The sequence below is a fragment of the Barbus barbus genome, assembly GCF_936440315.1.
Source record: "Barbus barbus genome assembly, chromosome: 20".
Taxonomy (NCBI): domain Eukaryota; kingdom Metazoa; phylum Chordata; class Actinopteri; order Cypriniformes; family Cyprinidae; genus Barbus; species Barbus barbus.
The window spans coordinates 2,338,847-2,357,986 of record NC_136748.1 but is presented as its reverse complement, the minus strand read 5'-3'; the positions used below and the strand labels follow the sequence as shown (position 1 = coordinate 2,357,986).

The 19,140-nt window shown below is 39.5% G+C and overlaps 2 protein-coding genes across 6 annotated transcripts in view; both read right to left on the bottom strand.

The window, feature by feature from the left end:
• The window catches only part of LOC306886322 (fermitin family homolog 2), a 53,833-nt gene extending 51,672 nt beyond the window's left edge, over positions 1-2,161 (bottom strand). For 3 of the 4 annotated variants that reach the window (XM_079443337.1, XM_079443336.1, XM_079443338.1), the window contains exons 1-2: positions 1,831-2,084; positions 705-862 (exon numbers count right to left, since the gene is read on the bottom strand). In XM_079443337.1, coding sequence (XP_079299463.1) covers positions 705-861 — 157 coding nt within the window. In that variant the 5' untranslated portion in view covers position 862; positions 1,831-2,084. Of the gene's footprint in view, positions 1-704; positions 863-1,830 lie in introns of all 4 variants that reach the window. The other variant, XM_079443339.1, reaches the window with a different exon arrangement.
• Positions 2,162-11,414: 9,253 nt separating this feature from the next.
• The window catches only part of LOC306886320 (phospholipase DDHD1-like), a 30,776-nt gene continuing 23,050 nt past the window's right edge, over positions 11,415-19,140 (bottom strand). The window contains exons 5-14 of one of the 2 annotated variants that reach the window (XM_079443333.1): positions 18,367-18,514; positions 17,837-17,946; positions 17,423-17,529; positions 16,219-16,481; positions 16,036-16,111; positions 15,092-15,241; positions 14,929-14,993; positions 14,449-14,621; positions 13,913-14,086; positions 11,415-13,273 (exon numbers count right to left, since the gene is read on the bottom strand). In XM_079443333.1, coding sequence (XP_079299459.1) covers positions 13,095-13,273; positions 13,913-14,086; positions 14,449-14,621; positions 14,929-14,993; positions 15,092-15,241; positions 16,036-16,111; positions 16,219-16,481; positions 17,423-17,529; positions 17,837-17,946; positions 18,367-18,514 — 1,445 coding nt within the window. In that variant the 3' untranslated portion in view covers positions 11,415-13,094. The remainder of the gene's footprint in view (positions 13,274-13,912; positions 14,087-14,448; positions 14,622-14,928; positions 14,994-15,091; positions 15,242-16,035; positions 16,112-16,218; positions 16,482-17,422; positions 17,530-17,836; positions 17,947-18,366; positions 18,515-19,140) is intronic. The other variant, XM_079443334.1, reaches the window with a different exon arrangement.

Sequence of the window (19,140 nt, the reverse complement as noted above, 5' to 3'; positions counted from 1 at the left end):
GAATGAGTTCTCTCACACATCTACCCTCAAACAAAGCTGTTTTTTACATCGTTGCTCAAAGATGAAGGTAGAGCCGCAGGAGGTCCCAGCGTGCCACAGTCACCCGCGAAGGAGAAAACAACAGATGCCACAGCTGATAGTTCACAGCAACACTTTTTAAGTGCCGACTGCATTTGAGGAGTCGTCTCATCTCAGTGTTTCACAAACACACCAAACAACACATCCAGAAAAAATGTAGCTGCTAATAAAGCAAGGGAGAATCAGTAGGCATGTGTTCTCCATCTTCCTCTTTCATATGACCCTATCTTCATGGAGTGGGAAGAGCACGGAAACAAAGGCTGATTTGTTCTGTAGCTCTAAAAAACAAGGATGAACTGCAAGGAAACAGCGAGGAGGCAGACTATGGTACATTTAATATCATCCCAAACCCTCGTTTCTAACCAAAATAAACTGGTCTCAATCTCTGACACAAACACACTCATTTAAAAACGCAAGGAAATAATTAGCAATCAACCATTAAGGTTTCTCATTAACAGATGCAACATCTAGAGAGCGTGGTGGCTGATAATACGACTGATGGCCCGTTCACACCAAGAACATAATGATATTCGATACTCATCATGAGTCAACGAAAGTGCAGTAAGCATCAGCATCTGAGACTGCAGACTCATCCTGAAGGGTGGAAACTGTAGACACACACGTACCGAGTTTCTCCACCAGTTTGAGCATCACACCGCCGATGTGGATTTCCCCAGTGACTCTGAGAGACACGTCCCTGTTGAGGTCAGTGACGTGCATCTTCAGCTCCCAGGTCCCGTCTGCGTAGCAGCCATCCGGCATCCGTATACCGTCCAACGCCATCCTTTAGAAACAGCGTCAAAACCATTATGATCCGTCAACTTCAGCAACAAGTGGCCTACAGGCTAAATCAAAGCAAAGCTATTCACACTGAAATACAGATCTCAAAAGCTCGTCGGCTTCCCACCTAGACAACATTTTGGGCATTATAGGGTGCACTCGTGATGCTCTCCAGGTAGACAGCACAATACTTTTTGAGCACAATGCAAATAGAATAGTTTAGCCATGAAAAAAATGTGCAAATTTAAAACTCTTTAGCAAACTGGATAATGGTATTAGAATAATTAAATATTAGACATCATACATTAGATATGAAGAGTGTATTTGCAAAAACAGATAACTGTATTGTGTATTTGTTTAGTTATTTTTTAACCTAATGAAAGTAACCCAACTGCAGTTTGATTGAGATCCACTGAAATTAAAAAAAAACATGACTTTTGAAAATTATTGAGTTGTTTCTGCGAATTATTGTTTGGAATAAGCTAACGTACACTGTAAATAAAGTTCGTCATAACAATAAAACACATTTAAACTGAATAGAAATTTGTTATTTCTAGAAGCCTGTGTGAACTAACGTTAAAGTTATTAAATCATACCAGCCGCTTCATTTAATAAATCACAATAAAATGTCACACACTGGAGATTATAAAGGCTGTAGTTTAGTGAAATTAAACCTGTAGCTCCACCAACTAACTAACTAGCTAGCTAACTAGCTAACTAACGGTCAAACCCTGAGCTAGGGCTCGGGTGACGTCAGCAGCTCCGCTCCAAATGCAGCTAAATAAAGACAGCAGGTCAATGATAGAAAACACACCGAAACGACTGGGAAAGTTACAGTCTGCTCGCTCTTCGGTTGAATACGAGGTACTTGACGAAGCCGAGCAGCAGCAGGGTTTGAGGAGAGCAGCAGAGAGGCTTTTATTCAGAGTTGCGACACACAAATAACTGAGAGAAATCATAGCGTTCACTAACCTTCACAAATCCGCTAAACACCACTTCAGTTCCCACAACTTCAACAGGCTACACGCTTTCTGTCCTTCGACCGACGATTTAATCCTATCATGAGGAAGCTTCCCGAAAATAAGAGGAAAAATCGCCAAAGTCCAGCGGCGGAGCTCCTGAAGGGTTGTGTGTTAATGGACTCTCTGTCTCTCTCTCTATGTGTGTCTCTCGCTCGCTCGCTCTCTCTCTCTCTCTCTGTGTGTGTGTGTCTCTCGCTCGCTCTCTCTCTCTCTCTCTGTGTGTGTGTGTGTGTCTCTCTCTCTCTCTGTCTCTCTCTCTCTCTCTCTCTCTCTCTCTGTGTGTGTCTCTCTCTCTCGCTCTCTCTCTCAATTCAATTCAATATTGCTTTATTGGCATGACTGTAAAAAATACAATATTGCCAAAGCTTGAAATATAATAACAATGAAAATATCAAAATAACAGAATAAAAACATTATAACAATATAAATTTAAATAAACATTTTAACAAATAAGAACTTGTGTGAACATTTCATACCACAGTGTTTAACATATAAACACACACAGGCTGAGGGTCACTGTGGTGGACATTAGGGAAACACACTGAGGTCAGACATAATACACACATTACACACACGTTCACCTGCTGTCTCTCAGGCTACGGCACACACACGTATCTCGCAGCCAGTGCTGCTGTCTGTCCCTCTTCTATAGTATTATCTTTATTTGTTCCTCTTCAGTCATGGCTGTAAAGTTCTTTATGGTGTTTGTGAATTTGTTGATGTATATGTCTCTGATTGATTTAAATTGGTAACAGTGAAGTAGGAAGTGTGTCTCTGTCTCACAGTGAACACACACTCTTTGCTCTCTGGGTAACCAGCTCTTTCTGTGTCTGCCGGTCTCGATGGCTAGTCTGTGCTCACTGAGCCTGTACTTGCTCAGGATCTGTCTCTGCTTTGTGTCTTTCACACTCTGGAGATATTCTTCTGATTCATATTTTAATTTTATAGTTCGACAGAGTTGTAATTTACTTTGTGTTTTGGTTTCTTGATCCCAATGTTCCAGATATATGTGTTTAGATTGTTTGATAATCTGATTTATTTTGATGTTTGGGTGAGAAGCAGTGCTGGTCTGAGACTGGTTAGTGTTAGTAGAGTTAGTCAGGTTAGTAAGTCTCAGAACCAGCTGACTGAGTGGACTCTTTTCAGGGTTCAGTTCTTGGGTTTGTAGTGCTTTAGATCTTTTTTGTATATTTATAATCAATGGGAAACGGCCTAATTCTGCCCTACATGCATTATTGGGTGTTCTCCTTTGTAATTTTAGGATCATTTTGCAGAATTCTGTGTGTAGGGCTTCTGTTGGATGTCTGTCCCGTCTAGTGTAGCTCTGATCACTGAGTGGACCCCAAACCTCACTTCCGTACAGCGCTATGGGCTGAATTACACTATCAAAGATTTTACACCAGATTGGAAGCGGTATTTCAATATTTTGGAATTTTTTCTTGATTGCATATAGAGCTCTTGGAGCTTTATCTTTGAGAGCATCCACTGCCGTACTGAAACTCCCCGATGCAGTGATGATCAGGCCGAGGTAAGTGTACTGCATCGTGTGTTCTAGACTGAACTGGTATCTGTGTTCCTGACATCTGGGCTTTTTCTGAAAGACCATAATGCTGGTCTTTTTGAGGTTTACTGCCAGGGCCCAGTTCTGGCAGTAGTTCTCCAGCAGGTCTATGTGTTGCTGTAGTCCCTGTGGGGTGGATGACAGCAGCACTAGATCATCTGCGTACAGCAAAAGCTTGATATTTTTGTCTTGTAGAGTGAGTCCAGGGGCTGTAGACTGTTCCAGCTGCACCGCTAATTCATTAATGCAGATGTTGAACAGTGTTGGACTCAGGCTACAGCCCTGCCGTACTCCTCTCTTCTGGGAGAAGAGTTCTGTATGTTTGTTGCCAATTCGTATTGCACATTTGTTGCTTGAATGCATTGATTTAATGTCATAAACTTTACCCCCTACACCACTTTGTAAAAGTTTGTAATATAATCCGTCGTGCCAAATTGAATCAAATGCTTTTTTTAAATCGACAAAGCATGCAAATATTTTTCCGTGTTTAGTCTGTTTTATGTGTTTATTGATTAGGGTGTGTAGGGTGTAAATGTGGTCAGTAGTTCTATAATTAGGAAGAAAGCCAATCTGGCTGGGACTCAGGACACTGTGTTCGTTAAGGAAGTTTACTATTCTATTGTTTAAAATACTGCTAAATAACTTCCCCAGATTACTGCTCACACAAATGCCTCTGAAATTATTAGGGTCTCCACTCTTGTGAATAGGGGTAATAAGTCCCTGGCTCCAGATGTCAGGAGAACAGCCTGAACTGAGTACAAGGTTGAATAATTTGAGCACAGCTATCTGAAGCTCAGGTGTGCTGTGTTTCAGCATTTCTCCCAGAATGCTGTCAGGGCCACAAGATTTCTGACATTTTTGGCTTTTGAGTTTGTTCATCAGTTCTTCATGTGTAATTGGGAAGTCGAGAGGGTTTTGATTATTTTTAATTATGTTTTCATAAGTTTGTAGACTTCGTTTGATCTGATCAGAATTGTTAATGAGTTGTTTTGGAGGGATTTCTTTATATAAATTTTCAAAATGTTTTGTCCAAATGTTTCCTGTCTTGTATTGGCAAGTCTTGTGGTTTTGTTGTGCTCAGATTATTCCTCATATCCCAGAACTGATTATGATTTATTGAATGTTCTATTTCTTGTAAACCTTTGGTCAGATGGTGTTTCTTTTTTGCTCTGATTGTGTCTTTGTATTGTTTTAATTTTGAACAGTATTCAGTTCTTATGCCAGTGTTGTTTGGTTCTTTATGTTTCATATTTGATCATTTTCTTCATGATTTGCAGTCTGAGTCAAACCTACTAATTTTTTTTCTTTTCTTTTTCAACTCAGTTTTGCAAGCTGCTTTTTTATATATGTAATGTATTTAATTTATATCCAAATTAACACCATCTTTAGTTGTTTCAAATTTTTTGTTAATAAATGTAGTGATTAGATTTTTAATTTCTTCAGAATTGAGGGCTTGAATAAATGTGTCTGTGCTGTCTGAAGCCCATCTGTATCCTGGCTGGATTTGATACATTTGACAGGTTTTGGGTATGTTTTGTGTTAGTGAGTGATGTGTTTTAATATAAATGTTAGTTTGGTTATGGTCAGACAGTGGAGTTTGTTGTTTGACAGTGAATGCACTGAAGGAGGAGGGGTCCATGTCAGTGATGGTATAGTCCACTACACTAGCTCCAAGACCTGAACAACACGTGAACCTCCCTAAAGAGTCCCCTCTGATCCTGCCATTAAGTATGTACAGGCCTGAGGCTCGGCTGAGCTGCACTAATTCTCTACCGTTTTTATTTACGGTTTGGTCAAGATTGTTTCTTGATGGGAGGTTTTTTGTGAGACTCAGGGGGTTTTGGCCAAAGACATGTTCATTGCCCTTTGGATCCATGTTATCAGGTTCAGATCCAGTTCTTGCGTTAAAGTCTCCACACAGCAGCACGTTTCCCTGGGCCTGGAAACGGCTGATCTCTGTGTGGATGTTGTTCAGATATTCCTCATCATAGTAAGAGGATTCTGCTGGAGGAATGTAGATGGCACAAAGATAAGTGTCAGTGCTTGAAATGCCAATTCGATTGTTTAGTTTTAACCAGCAATGAAATTTACTTAGTGTAATAATAGAAATGTGTTTGGCCAGAGCTTCCCTGTACCACACCAAAATTCCTCCCGAGTCTCGTCCACGGTGGACTGTACTTAATTTAACTGAGGGTACAATTACTTCATAGTAGCCTGAGGGACAGTATGTAAGCGCATCCTTTCGACACCAGGTTTCAGTGAGAACGATAATGTCAGCATCTTTGTTATTTTTCAGAAAAATTGGGTCTGTGCTTTTAGGACCAAAATTCGAAAAATGAAGACCCTGAATATTCCCACAACTTATATGAAATGAACGCATTAGTATTGTAGTAATATTAAAGATAAACCTATTTGGTAAGACAGAGAGAAAATAACCTGTGATAATGTATATGTAGACAATTTACATCTAGTGCACTTTTTTTTTTTTTTTTTTATATATTAGTGCACTGTTTGTGTATATTGTCCTTATCTGTTGAGGAGCTGGTTGCACAGTGTCTGCAGCATCTCTCTGATCTGGCTCAGTTCACTGGCAGGTGTGGAGGTGTTGGGTGGAGCAGGGGGCCGGGCTGCAGCTTCAGCATAGCTCTGTGCTCTCGGCTGTGGGGGCTTCTCTTGGTGTGGGGTGGTTTTTGGTTTCTTCTTTCTTACGGAGGTTTGATGGGCAGCAGGTGGGTGTGAAGTTGGTGACTGCAGGTTTACAGATGTGTAGGGAGCCATTGGTGGGTGTGGTGGACGACGTGCGGTGTTTGTCCAGGCGATGTCTGTCCTCACCGGGGCCGGAGGGGGATGTCTGGGCATGTAGGGGTGAATGGGCCGGTGGTATTGTGGAGTTGGTAACAGGTGTCTCGGTGATGCTGGACTGCGGCCCAGGGCTGCATCTTTTAGAGTCTTTGCAAAAATACGGACTCCGTCTTTGTGTAGGTGAAGTCCATCGTACAGATGTTAGAGGCCGATATGGTGGTGGTGAGCTAGGTGTACATTAGGGAGCGCAGAACAGCCACGGGAGATTTCTGGTGTTTTTCTTCAGCTGCTGGAGTTCATCTTTGAGCTCCTGGATGTAGATGTTTGTGTTGTGTGTGTCTGAGAGTTTGGCCTGAGTGTGTTCTCTGAATTCAGTGAAGTCCAGCTCTAGTAAGGCTAAACTGTCTCTCAGTTGACGTTCGGATGGTGAAGGTGAAGGATTCACTGGGCCTTCTTCCTCAGAGTCTGTGCAGGTCACATGGGTCTCATCTCTGTCCTTCTCTACTCTGGCTTTTAGCAGGGGGAACATCTCCTCAAATGAGTTCAGGCTTGCTTCATTGCCTTGCAGTAAGAAGGTGCCTTTAGTATAGTATGTTATAGAGAGAAAAGGGTTGTCTGTGTCTAGCATTTCATCTTCACAAATAGTTAATCTTCCACCTCGGCCAATTCCTTCTTTAAAAACATGCTTCCTCACAGATGGTCAGTTTCATAGTGGTGTGGAAAATGAAGTTGTTCTTGATTCTTTTCCCATTGAGCTGAATATAGTCAGCGTACAGAACATCAGGATTGTCTCTGAGTTTTCTCTTTGTGTTTTTTTCGTGCCTGTACACTTCTGCACTTCTCTGGGTAACACACCTGCTTGCTCCAGGGTGGCCATGGTGATCAGACTGGGCACAGAGCCAGAACTGCAGCTAACTTTAGCTTTTAGCTTATAATGATGAGAGTTTTTACTTGAGTAAAATTAAATATTCAGTTTTTGTTTGTTTTCTATGTCAGATAGAGCTCACCTCTTTGTTTAGCCACTGTAGATCAACAATTGTGGCATGTTTTTCAGTTGTAGTTCCTTTAAAAAGTCCTTCAGTGTTTTGGAGGGAGATCTGCAGATAGCTGGTGCAGTGCTGATCCAGTAGCCAGATGCTAATCAGGTTCCAGTCTTCTTTTTTGTATTAAAATGTATTTTCTAGAAGAAAAATCAGTCAAGTTGTTCCTCTGTTGTTTTTACTTGTTTGTTGTCATTATCTCACTCTCTGTCTTACTTTTTCGGCTTAATCTTTTGTAATTTTTCAGGAGCTCATCCTTAGAGTCTCCATCTCTCTCTCTCTCTCTCTCTCAAGATTCAAGATTCAAATAGCTTTATTGGCATGGTGAAAGAAATATTTACATTGCCAAAGCTTTAATAACACTATACAATAAAAATGAATAAATAATAATGAAAAATAATATTTTTTGAGCTTGCTGGGCTTTCTCCTAGCAGGTATGGGAGTTTGTCCATATTTGGTTTCTGAAGGAAGTCTTTGTGGTGAGTTGTGAAATGGGGATAGAAAGTGTCCCTAATTTGTGCATATTTAGGGCAGGATGCCAGGAAATGCAGTTCTGTTTCCACTTCATTTCCTGTGCAGTGGGGACACAGCCGGTCTTCTTCTGGTAGCCAGGTCTGTCTGTGTCTGCCGGGCTCTATGGTGAGATTGTGTTGACTGAGTCAGGACTTTCCTCAGTTTAGGGACACTCACTGTACCCAGGTATCCTGTATCCTCTCTATTTAGGGCCAAATAGCATTCCAGTTTACTTTGTAGGGCTGTTGCGTCTCTCCAATGTTGTAGGTATTTTTCTTTTTGTGTTTGAATTATTTGGTTTGGTCTGGCTAATTTTTATTCTCAGTCAGACATGTTGTGGTTTGTGTAGTCAGCTCTACGACCAAGAGGGCGTTTCTTTCTGGTGTCAGCTCTTGGTAGTTCAGGGCTTTGTGATGGAGGGTCTGTTTATCACTGTTTTTTAGGTGGGCATGGAATTTAATGGCCCTTTTTTGAATTGTGATTATAAATGGGTATAATCCTAATTCTGCTCTGCAGGCATTATTTGGGGTTTTGCGCTGTACTCGGAGCAAACCTTTGCATAGTTGGGTCTGCAGAGTCTCTATTGGGTGTTTGTCCCATTTAGTGAACTATTGGTTTGTGAGCGGGCCCCAGACTTCACACCGTAGAGTGCGATGGGTTCTATTACTGATTTGATTATTGTTATCCAGATTCTGATTGGGCTGTCAATTTTGATATTTCTCTTAATAGCGTAAAAAGCTCTCCGTGCCTTGTCTCTCAGGTCGTTCACAGCTTTGTTCAAATTCCCTGTGGAGTCAAAAGCGTTTTTGAAGTCAATAAAGCATGAGAAAATTGTGCTTTTGTTTTGGTTGATTTGCTTATGGATTAAGGTATAGAGAGTGTATATATATGGTCTGATGTGCAATATTTTAGTTGGAAGCCAATTTGACACTTGCTCAGGACATTTCTGTCTCTAAGAATATGGGCTAGTCTGCTGTTTAGGATGTTGCAGAAACGTTTACCTAGGTTGCTGTTTACACACATGCCACGGTAGTTATTGGGGTCAAATCTGTCTCCGTTTTTATGGATTGGGGTGATTAGGCCTTTGTTCCAAATGTTGGGGAATATACCTGAACTAAGGATGATATTGAAGAGCTTGAGGATGGCTAATTTGAATTTGTGCTCCGTGTATTTTATCATTTCATTTAGGATGCCATCGACACCACAGGCTTTTTGGGTTTCCAGGGTTTGTATTTTGTCTAATAGTTCAGCTCGTGTAACTGGAGAGTCTAAAGCGTTCTGGTACTCTTTGATGGTCGACTCTAAACTGTTTTTAAGAAAGAACCCTATATCGTTGAGAACATTATCAGACCTTCCTGTAAATGTATAAAATTCAAAAAAGAACAAATTAAATGCAAATGACAGTAAATGCAAAGCCAGCTAACCTTATCAGAACCTTTGGCAAACGTGCGAGGTTCTCTCCTATTATGGACAAGCATTAGCCTATTCCAGCTAACGTCCTTTCAGTGTTATCTGCTCTTCATTGCTGTTCTTAAAAGCACAAAACATTATTGTAAAGCGTTCCGCTTTTTCCAGTCATCAGTTCACTTTCTCCTAATTGAAGTAGCTATTTTTCATGAACAACTTTTCTTTAAAATCACAGACAATTGTCCTCCCTGAATTGTATTTAAATGATTGTCTTTAACACTAATGAACACAATTGTCCAATTAGTGTTTCAAAGCTTTTCTGCGAGTTAGCAGGCCATCTGGAATATTATTGGACTACAGGGGTGTAGGCTATAACTGCCTTTTATGGGAATAAAATGTTGTGAGATACCTGTATGGTCGACTATAAGTTGTTTTACTAGTAAAATATAGACTGAAATAATCCATTTAATAGCTATCTGTTCTCCTTCCCTGCTCATTTGATTTCATGTTTACTCTAAGATTTAATTACATTTTATCATCATCATATGTGAAGTTGCTTGTGAAGTCAGTTAATATGATATTATAAGGTATTTTACAGCTGTCCATCTGACATAATCTAATAATGTAGGTTCATGCTATTTCAGATGTGAACAAAATTAATTAAAATGCATTTGAATATGTCAAACAGAGCTGAAATCCAGCTTCTCCTGAACTCCGGAGCAGCAATTTGTGCTTGAGTCATGGACTGCATCATAAGAATTTATTACCTGTCTCTCTCTGTGTCTGGCAGGGGAGCCTTTGCCTTTTTAGGCTGTGTTTTAATTACTGTGTAAACAGGCCATGAGGCTATGGCAGAGCAAGAAGAGGTGTTTCTGTGTGTGTGGGGGCTGTGATGGGAACTATTACACACATCAGAACTTCAATGAGTCATTTTTACTTTGAAACTAGAAATGTTCCTAAAAAGTGTGCTTGTATTGCTGAGGACATCATTTATCAAATGGAGCAAAATGTTAATGTGATTTTTTATTTTATTTAGTCATTTAAATATAACAATGATTGCATTTCAAGACATAAAAATAAGAAATATTGTCTGATTTACTCTAAGCTTATGCAAAGTCAATGCAAATTCTGTGTGGATTCATCTGAGAAGGGTTGCTGGAAAAAGAAAAGTGTCAAATGATGGTGCCATCTAGTGGCCAAACTCTCTAAGCCTGAGTCCCAATGTGCATACTATCCATCCTAAATTCTATGTGATATTAGTACATTTCAATACTATTTAGGGCAGATAGGGTGGATGGTATGCACATTGGGACGCAGGGTAAGTCATAGGTCTCTCTCGAGTAATATTAGGTCTGAAACCGCTATGAATGTGATTTAAAACAGTCATATGGAATATAGCATGTGCTGCAGCAGCATGCATTCATATTAAGCTCTGGTGTGTTGAACTCACATTATTCACAAGCATTGAGATTATTTCCAAATGGTTGCACTTATCCCACATATTTACTGACACTGACCAACTGTATTTATTTTTTTTGACCACTGAAAAGAGCAGCCAGGTTCAAACAAAGAGCAATGTTACTCACGCTGTGAACTAATAAATGCATAAACTTTGTACCCAAAACAGACAAACTGTGTTTGCACTATAGGTTTAAAGATATTCATTTATCTGATTTACAAACCCTTAAAGCAACAGTTCACCCAAAAATGAAAATTTGCTGAACATGTCTTCACCTTCAGGTCATCCAAGATTAGGATGAGTTGGTTTCTTCATCAGATTTGGAGAAATGTAGCATTGCATCAGTGTCTCAGCAATGGATGCTCTGCAGTGAATGGGTGCCGTCAGAATGAGAGTCCAAACAGCTGATAAAAACATCACAATAATCCACACCACTCCATCAGTTGACATCTTGAGAAGACAAAAGAAACAAATCCATCATTAAGGAAAACACAATATTGGTCAGATTTCCATCACATAACACGCAACCCATTTGACAGAAAACCCACAGCTACAAGTGATTCCCAACCTTGAGGAACTTGGCAAGGCTTTGCTTTGTTTGTTGATAAACCTATAAAACAGAAACACATAACCTGTGTATGGGTAAATGTTATTGATTCGTGTTGCCCTCCGATGTCCGATTCTCATTAAAACCTGTTTATCTGGTGATGTTTGTGCCCCACACAAGACTGCAAATGACTTTTCCTTTATTTGAACGTCCCGTATTTTATTTAAAAATGAATACATCAAGTCTTTTTCTGGTTCTCTTCTGGAAGGTTCTCTCCGATTGCCTCCAGCACCGTGCAAATTTGTAATAGACAAGAACACGGAGGCGAATCATTGTTACAGGCAGTTTAATGATATTAACAGTAGAGCTAACGGAGATCCAGTGTAACACGAGTTAGTAAGAAAACAGTTTAGGGTTGATAAACTTTACTAATGATACACATACTCAGAACTCAGTCTTCCAGTCGAAATTCATCTAATTACACAACCAATTCATTTATTACTTCTGCTCTGTAAGTGCAGAGGGTTAAACATCAGTATTAGTAGCATCGACACATTTCAATAAACGTGACCTACAGTAAGACACATACATCTTCTGTCAACAAATCGTGACTGAAGGAGCAGGAACGTCAAACTACATGACAGAACAGTCTGGAGCCCCGTCACATCTGAACCTACACACACACAATCTGTAATCCAGCCGAAATATCATCAGCTAGCTCCTGCGTTTAATAGTGTTGTTATTCGTGGCACATATAAATGCTAAAACTGTAGTGAAGTGAAGGGGGAATCCTGTCAAAACCCGTCAAGAACATGTCTAGGTTTCAGCCCAAAATATAAGAAAAAAAAAAACAAGTTGCTTAAAGCAAAATCATTATTTATAGAGTTTATCCAGACAAGTCACTTAGGATCAAAATTCTTATTTACAACTAATTTGATTTGTTTGTTTGTTGCATTGAGATTATTTTCGTGAAAATTAAGCACTTCACCCCATATTCTCATTATAAAATATGTCTGGATGAAGGGGTGAAATGTGACTTTGACATGTTCTGGGCAGGTTTCAGAAGATTCTCCACAATCAACACATCCTGCTCACAAACTCTGGGAAGGATTTGGCTAGAAACGGTCACATCAGCACACTGAATTATCTGCCCATCCATTCATCACCATGTGCGCTGCATCAGTGACTGAATAAATAAATAAGGTCAAACCACATCGCAATGTAGCTCTGAGAGCTTAATAAAGAAATCTCAAGTACCCTTCTGCATAAAAATACAATTTTTCAGTTGTGCTTCTTACTGCATTAAATAGACATTGTTTCTTAAAGTCAAAACAAAAATATACAGCCGTTATTAGGGGTTCATTGTGCATAAAAGCTTGTTTCCACCACAGGATATAAAAATAAGAGGTAATTGTGACATTTTGACTTTATTGCAAATCTCACAATTCAGACTTTTTATCTTGCAATTAAATTCAATTGGAATTGTGAGATGTAAACGTGCATTCATGATATACTGTATACAGTAAACTCACAATTGTGAGATAAAATTCCCTTGTTTTTTTACTTCATGGCAGAAACGGGCTTCCTCAATTATGTGCTGCTGACTAAAAGAACTCGATCTGACCCCTAGACCTGCATGATCCAAAACTGTGCATGTCTGCTGCATATACCTCGTATGGATCAGGTGCACTCTTTGGACTTCTTATATAAAAAATAATAGGTATTCTCATTAATGAGTTTGGGAGCTGCAGGTTTTGCATAGTCCAGCCCCGGCCCGTTTGGGAAGGCTTAGGAAACTTAGAGGCACAGAGTGTTCTTTGAAGCATCCTAGAGACCAAAGAGGACAGGATGGGATCAGTCTTTCTTGTGGAAAGTGCTGGCTGTGCTACATGGGACTGGTGTTTTGTGTCTGGTTTGTGCTCTGTTGCTTGTATATGAAGGTCAGGAGGAACAGGGCGACATCATGGGACGTCCAGTAGGCCGTGTGTGAGGTCACAGCGGACCAATAGCGGCTCTCCACCAAACCCTCCCGAAGCTCATAGTCAATGCGATGCTCCATCTCAACTGTGACACAGACAACCAAGATCAGTACGAGTTCAACAGAGGAAAGAGTCAAACAGCTTTGGAACGAGTAAACAGTACTGTTCAAAGGCTTTGTGGTCGGTAAGGTTTAATGTTTCTTCTGCTCATCAATACTGCATTAATTTCATCAAGAATATAATAAAAACTGTGAAATATTATTAATGTAAAAAGTGTTTTTCTATGTGAATATGTGTTAAACTGTAATTTATTTCTGTGATCTGCAGCTGTATTTTCAGCATCATTACTCCAGTCTTCAGTGTCACATGATCTTCAGAAATCATAATAATATACTGATTTACTGCTCAACAAACATTTCTGATTATTATCAATGTTGAAAACAGTTGTGCTGCACAATATTTTTGTGGAAACAGTGATGCATTTTATTTTTCAGGATTCTTTGGTGAATAGAAAGTACAACAGAACAGCATTTATTTGAAATAGAAATCTCTTGCAACATTATAAACGTCTTTACTGTCACTTCGGGCCAGTTTAATGCAGCCTTGCTGACAGAAAGCATTAATTAATTACTTCAAAAAATCTAACTGACCCCAAACTTTCGCTCAGTAACTGTACTTCATCATCTCTGTGCATTTAGAGAAGACAAGTGTTGGTTGTACAAACCTGCTGCATCAAATAAAGAGGAGGAAGAGGATGGAGATATGGCTGAAAATGCAAAAGTGCTTTGGCTGTCCTCACTGTCACCAATCCCAGAATCCACAACCGATGGCAGACTGGGTGAGCGAGAGAATCGAGAGAATAAAATCCCACCGATGCCCTTGCCAATACTCGCAGCACCTGCACAAACACAAGGCTACAGATTAGCAGACAGCCATCTGACTATTACTTTGATTATTATCTTTTTCTGTAAAACACTTACAATGATAGTCACAGTTTTTGCACTTCAAAATCTGCCATAATTTAAGTGTTTTTTTTGGCTGCTGCTGCTGTATTTTTTAAGACATTTATGTACAGTACTTCTATAAAACAGTATAACTGTGCAGCTCAAACTGTTTCAATCAGACTGGTATGATCAGGGATCTCAGTATGTATGTATGCATCCATTAAAATGTCCTTTATGGACTGGAGAAGTTATTATGAGTTCTGAAAGTTACTGTATGTTTTCATAGTAGTTCGATTAGGTATGCAGCCAGCTGTACCCAGTATGCTGGCCTTGCCCAGGCTAGTGATGGACTCTCCGTAGTGTCTGCTGACCAGCACAGGTGAGCTGCTGGGACTGGGGCCGTTCTCCGTGTCGGTCGAAGCGTTCTTGCTCACGCTTAGATAGGTGGGTCTGATCTCATCATACGGGGTGGGGTTGATGGTGTTACACCTTCAAAACAATACATCAAAACACAAATCCAGAGTCATAACAGAAGCCTAACATTCTGGCCAATTTAACCTTTAAACCAGTGATTCTCAACCAGGGCTCTGGAGCTTACAGCAAAATCACCAGTTATTATTGGTGCTCAGTTGTTATTAATAATGGTTCTTATTATTAGTGTTGCAGCAGTTTTTGCTGCTTCATATTTTTGTGAGAAGACCAGACAAGAACCATATAGGATGTAAATAAATGTTCCTGATTAGTACTGTATAAACTCTATATAAACTGTATCAAATAATAAGATATCAAGACTCACCAGTGTATTTGGACAGGTGCGATATTGCTATAGTGCTTTAAAACAAGAGGCTCCAGTCGATAGGCCTGTCAGACAATGAAAAATATATATATATGACAAAAAATGCAAAAAGAATCTGTTGCACTGTAAGTTGTCAGACTGCGATGCAGTGACGTGGTCTTACCACAGGATCTGTTGGGTGGAAGATGTTGAAGAGGCGCCGGCAGATGGATTTGGGCATGATGTGGTCCTGGTCACCGGTGTTTCCGGGCCGGATGCCTCTCAAAGCCAGAAACACAGCCAGAGGAGAACCCATGCAGAAGAAGTTCTCCACCTGCAAATTAATTAATGGGCTTTATCTCTATTTATACTGTAGAGATATTGAACAGATGTGTTATTTGTATGAGAGAGCTGAAAACCAGGTTAATACAACTTTGCTGAAAATGTGCTCATCCTCAGGCAATACAAGATGAGGATGAGTTTGTTTCTTCATCAGGTTTGTAGAAATGTGTCTCTGCATCAGTGTCTCAGCAATGGATGCTCTGCAGTGAATGGGTGCCGTCAGAATGAGAGTCTGATAAAAACATCACAATAATCCACACCACTCCAGTCCATCAGTTAACATCTGGAGAAGACAAAAGCTGCATTTGTACGAAACAAATCCTTCGAGTCCATAATCCATAATAACTCTTCCTCCAGTGAAAAGTCCATTTCATGTTGTCTCTCATATCAAAATCCAGCCACATATTTGTTTAGAGCTGTTTTGTTTTAGTTTGTAAACAGTGCTTGATCTGTGCAGATTTTTCTCCTGATTCAGACCAGAACACTTTTTCACTGGAGGAAGAGTTATTATGGATGATGAACACATAAACACAGCTTTTGTCTTCTCCAGATGTTAACTGATGGACTGGAGTGCTGTGGATTATTGTGATGTTTTTATCAGCTGTTTGGACTCTCCTTCTGACGGCACCCATTCACTGCAGAGCATCCATTGCTGAGACACTGATGCAATGCTACAGTTCTCCAAATCTGATGAAGAAACAAACTCATCTACATTTTGGATGGCCTGAGAATGAGCACATTTTCAGCTTGTTTGGGTGAACTATTGCTTTAATGTCACTACATCACCTTAAACTTTAATGTAGGGAAGGGTGTAGGTTTTGATGCCTTCAGGTCCTGAAGTTGATCTTGCAGTTCTCGTAACCTGTCACAGATGCAGATTAATTACAAGATGCAAGATTTATATTTTTATGAAGAATGAGTGGTGCTTGTTTAACGCAAAACTCACCGCATTACTACGCAGGTACTTACCTTTGTCTGGTTAGTTGCACTTCCTCCAGCAGGTGGCGCTCTTCATGAGTGGTCCAGTGCAAATCTTCGCCCTCCAGCTGATCCCGATGTTCTTGCAGACAGAAGTGCACAGGATCCCAGCCTGTCATGATTTCAAAGGTGATCACGCAGCCCAGCGAGTGGGAGATGATGGACACTTTGCCGCCTCTGCTCTCAAACTCAGGGTTTCGTGAACAGAAGAGAGAATAGAGGCGGTTGAGCTCCTGCGTCAAACCTTTAGTGATCTGGAAGGATGAACATTAGAGCATATATAAACAAAATACTGTATACGTCAGCTATATAGGAAGATATATAGTACTGTTCAAATGTTTGGCGTCAGTAAGTACTAATTAATTAATGCTTTCTTTCATCAAGGATGCATTAAATTGATCAAAAGTGACAGTAAAGATATTTATAATGTTTCAAAAGATTTCTATGCCAAATAAGTGCTGTTTTTTTTTACTTTCTATTCATTTGTGAATCCTGAAAAATAAAATGTATCACTATTTCCTCAAAACAAATATTGTGCAGCAATGTTTTCAACATTGATAATAATCAGAAATGTTTGTTGATCAGTAAATCAGTATATTATTATGATTTCTGAAGATCATGTGACACTGAAGACTGCAGTAATGATGCTGAAAATACAGCTTTGATCACAGAAATAAATTACAGTTTAACAGATATTCACATAGAAAACAGCTGTTTTAAATTGTAATAATATTACACAATATTACTGTTTTTATTGCATTTGATCAAATGAATGCAGCCTTGGTGAGCAGAAGAGACTTTTCAAAAACTGTCCAACCCCAAACATGTGACCGCTAGTTTAACTCACCACAAAATGAACATTCTGTAATAAATAATCACATTCATCTCATTCCAAACTAATGTGACTTACTTTCGTCAGTGAAACACAAAAGATGCAGCTCTTTTCTGCACAATAAACGTATATAGTAACCAGAGACTGTCAAGCTCCAAAAAATACCATAGAAATGCACTTTAAAAGTTTCCTAGCTTTATGTGAGCAACGTATTAGTGCTTGACAGCCACTCGTTACTAGTGTATATGCTTTAATTGTGTGGAAAAGAACAGCATGAACATTATTCTGGAATGACACGAGGGTGAGAAAATACTGACAAAGTGTTCATCTTCAGGTGAACTATTCGTCATGAATGTGGGTCACCTCGTCTCTGTAGAGAGGGCTGGTGTAGTACATGATGTCCATGGCGCTGCTGTTGAGCAAATCTCTCAGGCCTCTCACTTTATCTGGTGTGATTGACTCCACTGTGTCTGCATTTGAAGAGGACAACGCTCTCAAAATATGCATTCAAAGGCTAATGTATTCTTTCAATCATCATTTCGTTATTAATGTTAATGCACGTCATTGTTTGAGCTGTTTCGTTTGCACAGCTGATGGAGGGATGAAAGACGATAAATGAGTTTATGGCCTGTATTATATTCTCCTGCCATGTTTCTGCTCTCCACTAAAACAGCATGTGTGTGCTGGTGAACAAAAGGTAAAAGCACAGAGTGTGTGATAACAGCAGCTGTTCAGAGGGTGAATGCAGACAGACACGTGGTGTGGCGTCTGTCTTACCGCCGTCCAAAGCCAGTTTAGAGCGCCACTCGACCGGCAGAAACTCCACATGGTCCTCTGTTTGCTCAGCGAAGTGCTTCTCCTCCATCTTCCTCGCAGCTTCCCGCAGCCTGAACACACCAAACACACGGGTACATACAGAAAATCACATTGCCCTTCAAAACGTGCACACTTTCATTAAACATTAAGCATTCAGAAATAGTTATTAACTACAAAACTGTTGGAAACAAAATGCTAAAGTTGTAGTTGAAATGCTAAAATTTAAAGAAAGATGATAGAAATAGTAGAAATATTAAAACAAAACAAATAAAAAGGCTAATAAAGACTAATATGTTTTAAAATAAAAAAGTTATCTTTTTTTGTATTTATTTTGAAATGTCTTCTGTACTGTTTGGACATTGTGTTCGTTTGTTCGTTGTTTGTTTTTATGAATAATAAAGAGCAAAACAAAATAAATACAAATTCTAAAAAACACATAATTACTTCACATAGTGACTTCATTATCACTAACAGCTCTCCTGGGGACTTACATGCCGGTGTTTTTGATGATACGATCCTTGTCCATCTTCTGTCCAATGCCATGGACCACAAACACAATGTGTGTGGTCTGAGGAGGTTTATCGTCCAGCGAGGCCTCTTCCACAAAGCCGCGGTGCAGTCTAGTGCCACTGCTGGAGGCTGAGCACAACCACAACACACACGTTACGAGAGCTGTGCTGTTATTCAGACAGTCACCCGTGAACAGCGCTGCTGCAGCCTCTGCATCGGTGACTGTCTTCACACTATAACATGGGCTCTTCTACCTCCACTGCTTTTTATGAAAAGATTACAACATTGCAAATATATTACGGACACAAAAAATGCCTTAAAACATCCTATTTGCATCATACATGGTCATAGTAACACTTTACAATAAGATTGCATTTGATAACATTAGTTAACATGAACAGCCAATAAAAAACAATTCAAAGCATTTATTAATCTTAATGTAAATTACTACATTTACTAAAATATTGCACAAATCAAATGTTGTACATTAACAAACATAAATACTGTAACAAAAGTTTCACTTCTTGTTAGTTTAGCATTGCTAAAGTTAACTAATAGGATCTCATTGTAAAATATTAACAGGGATATTATAGTCAACTTAAACCATAAAAATTGTTACTTGGTAAAAATAAGTAACTGCCTCAGTAAACTCCTAATTTGCTGCTTTTTAATAGTTTGTAAGGTAGTTGTTAAATTTAGGTATGGGGTTTAGGATTAAGGGATCTGAAATACGGTCATGCAGAATAATATGTGAA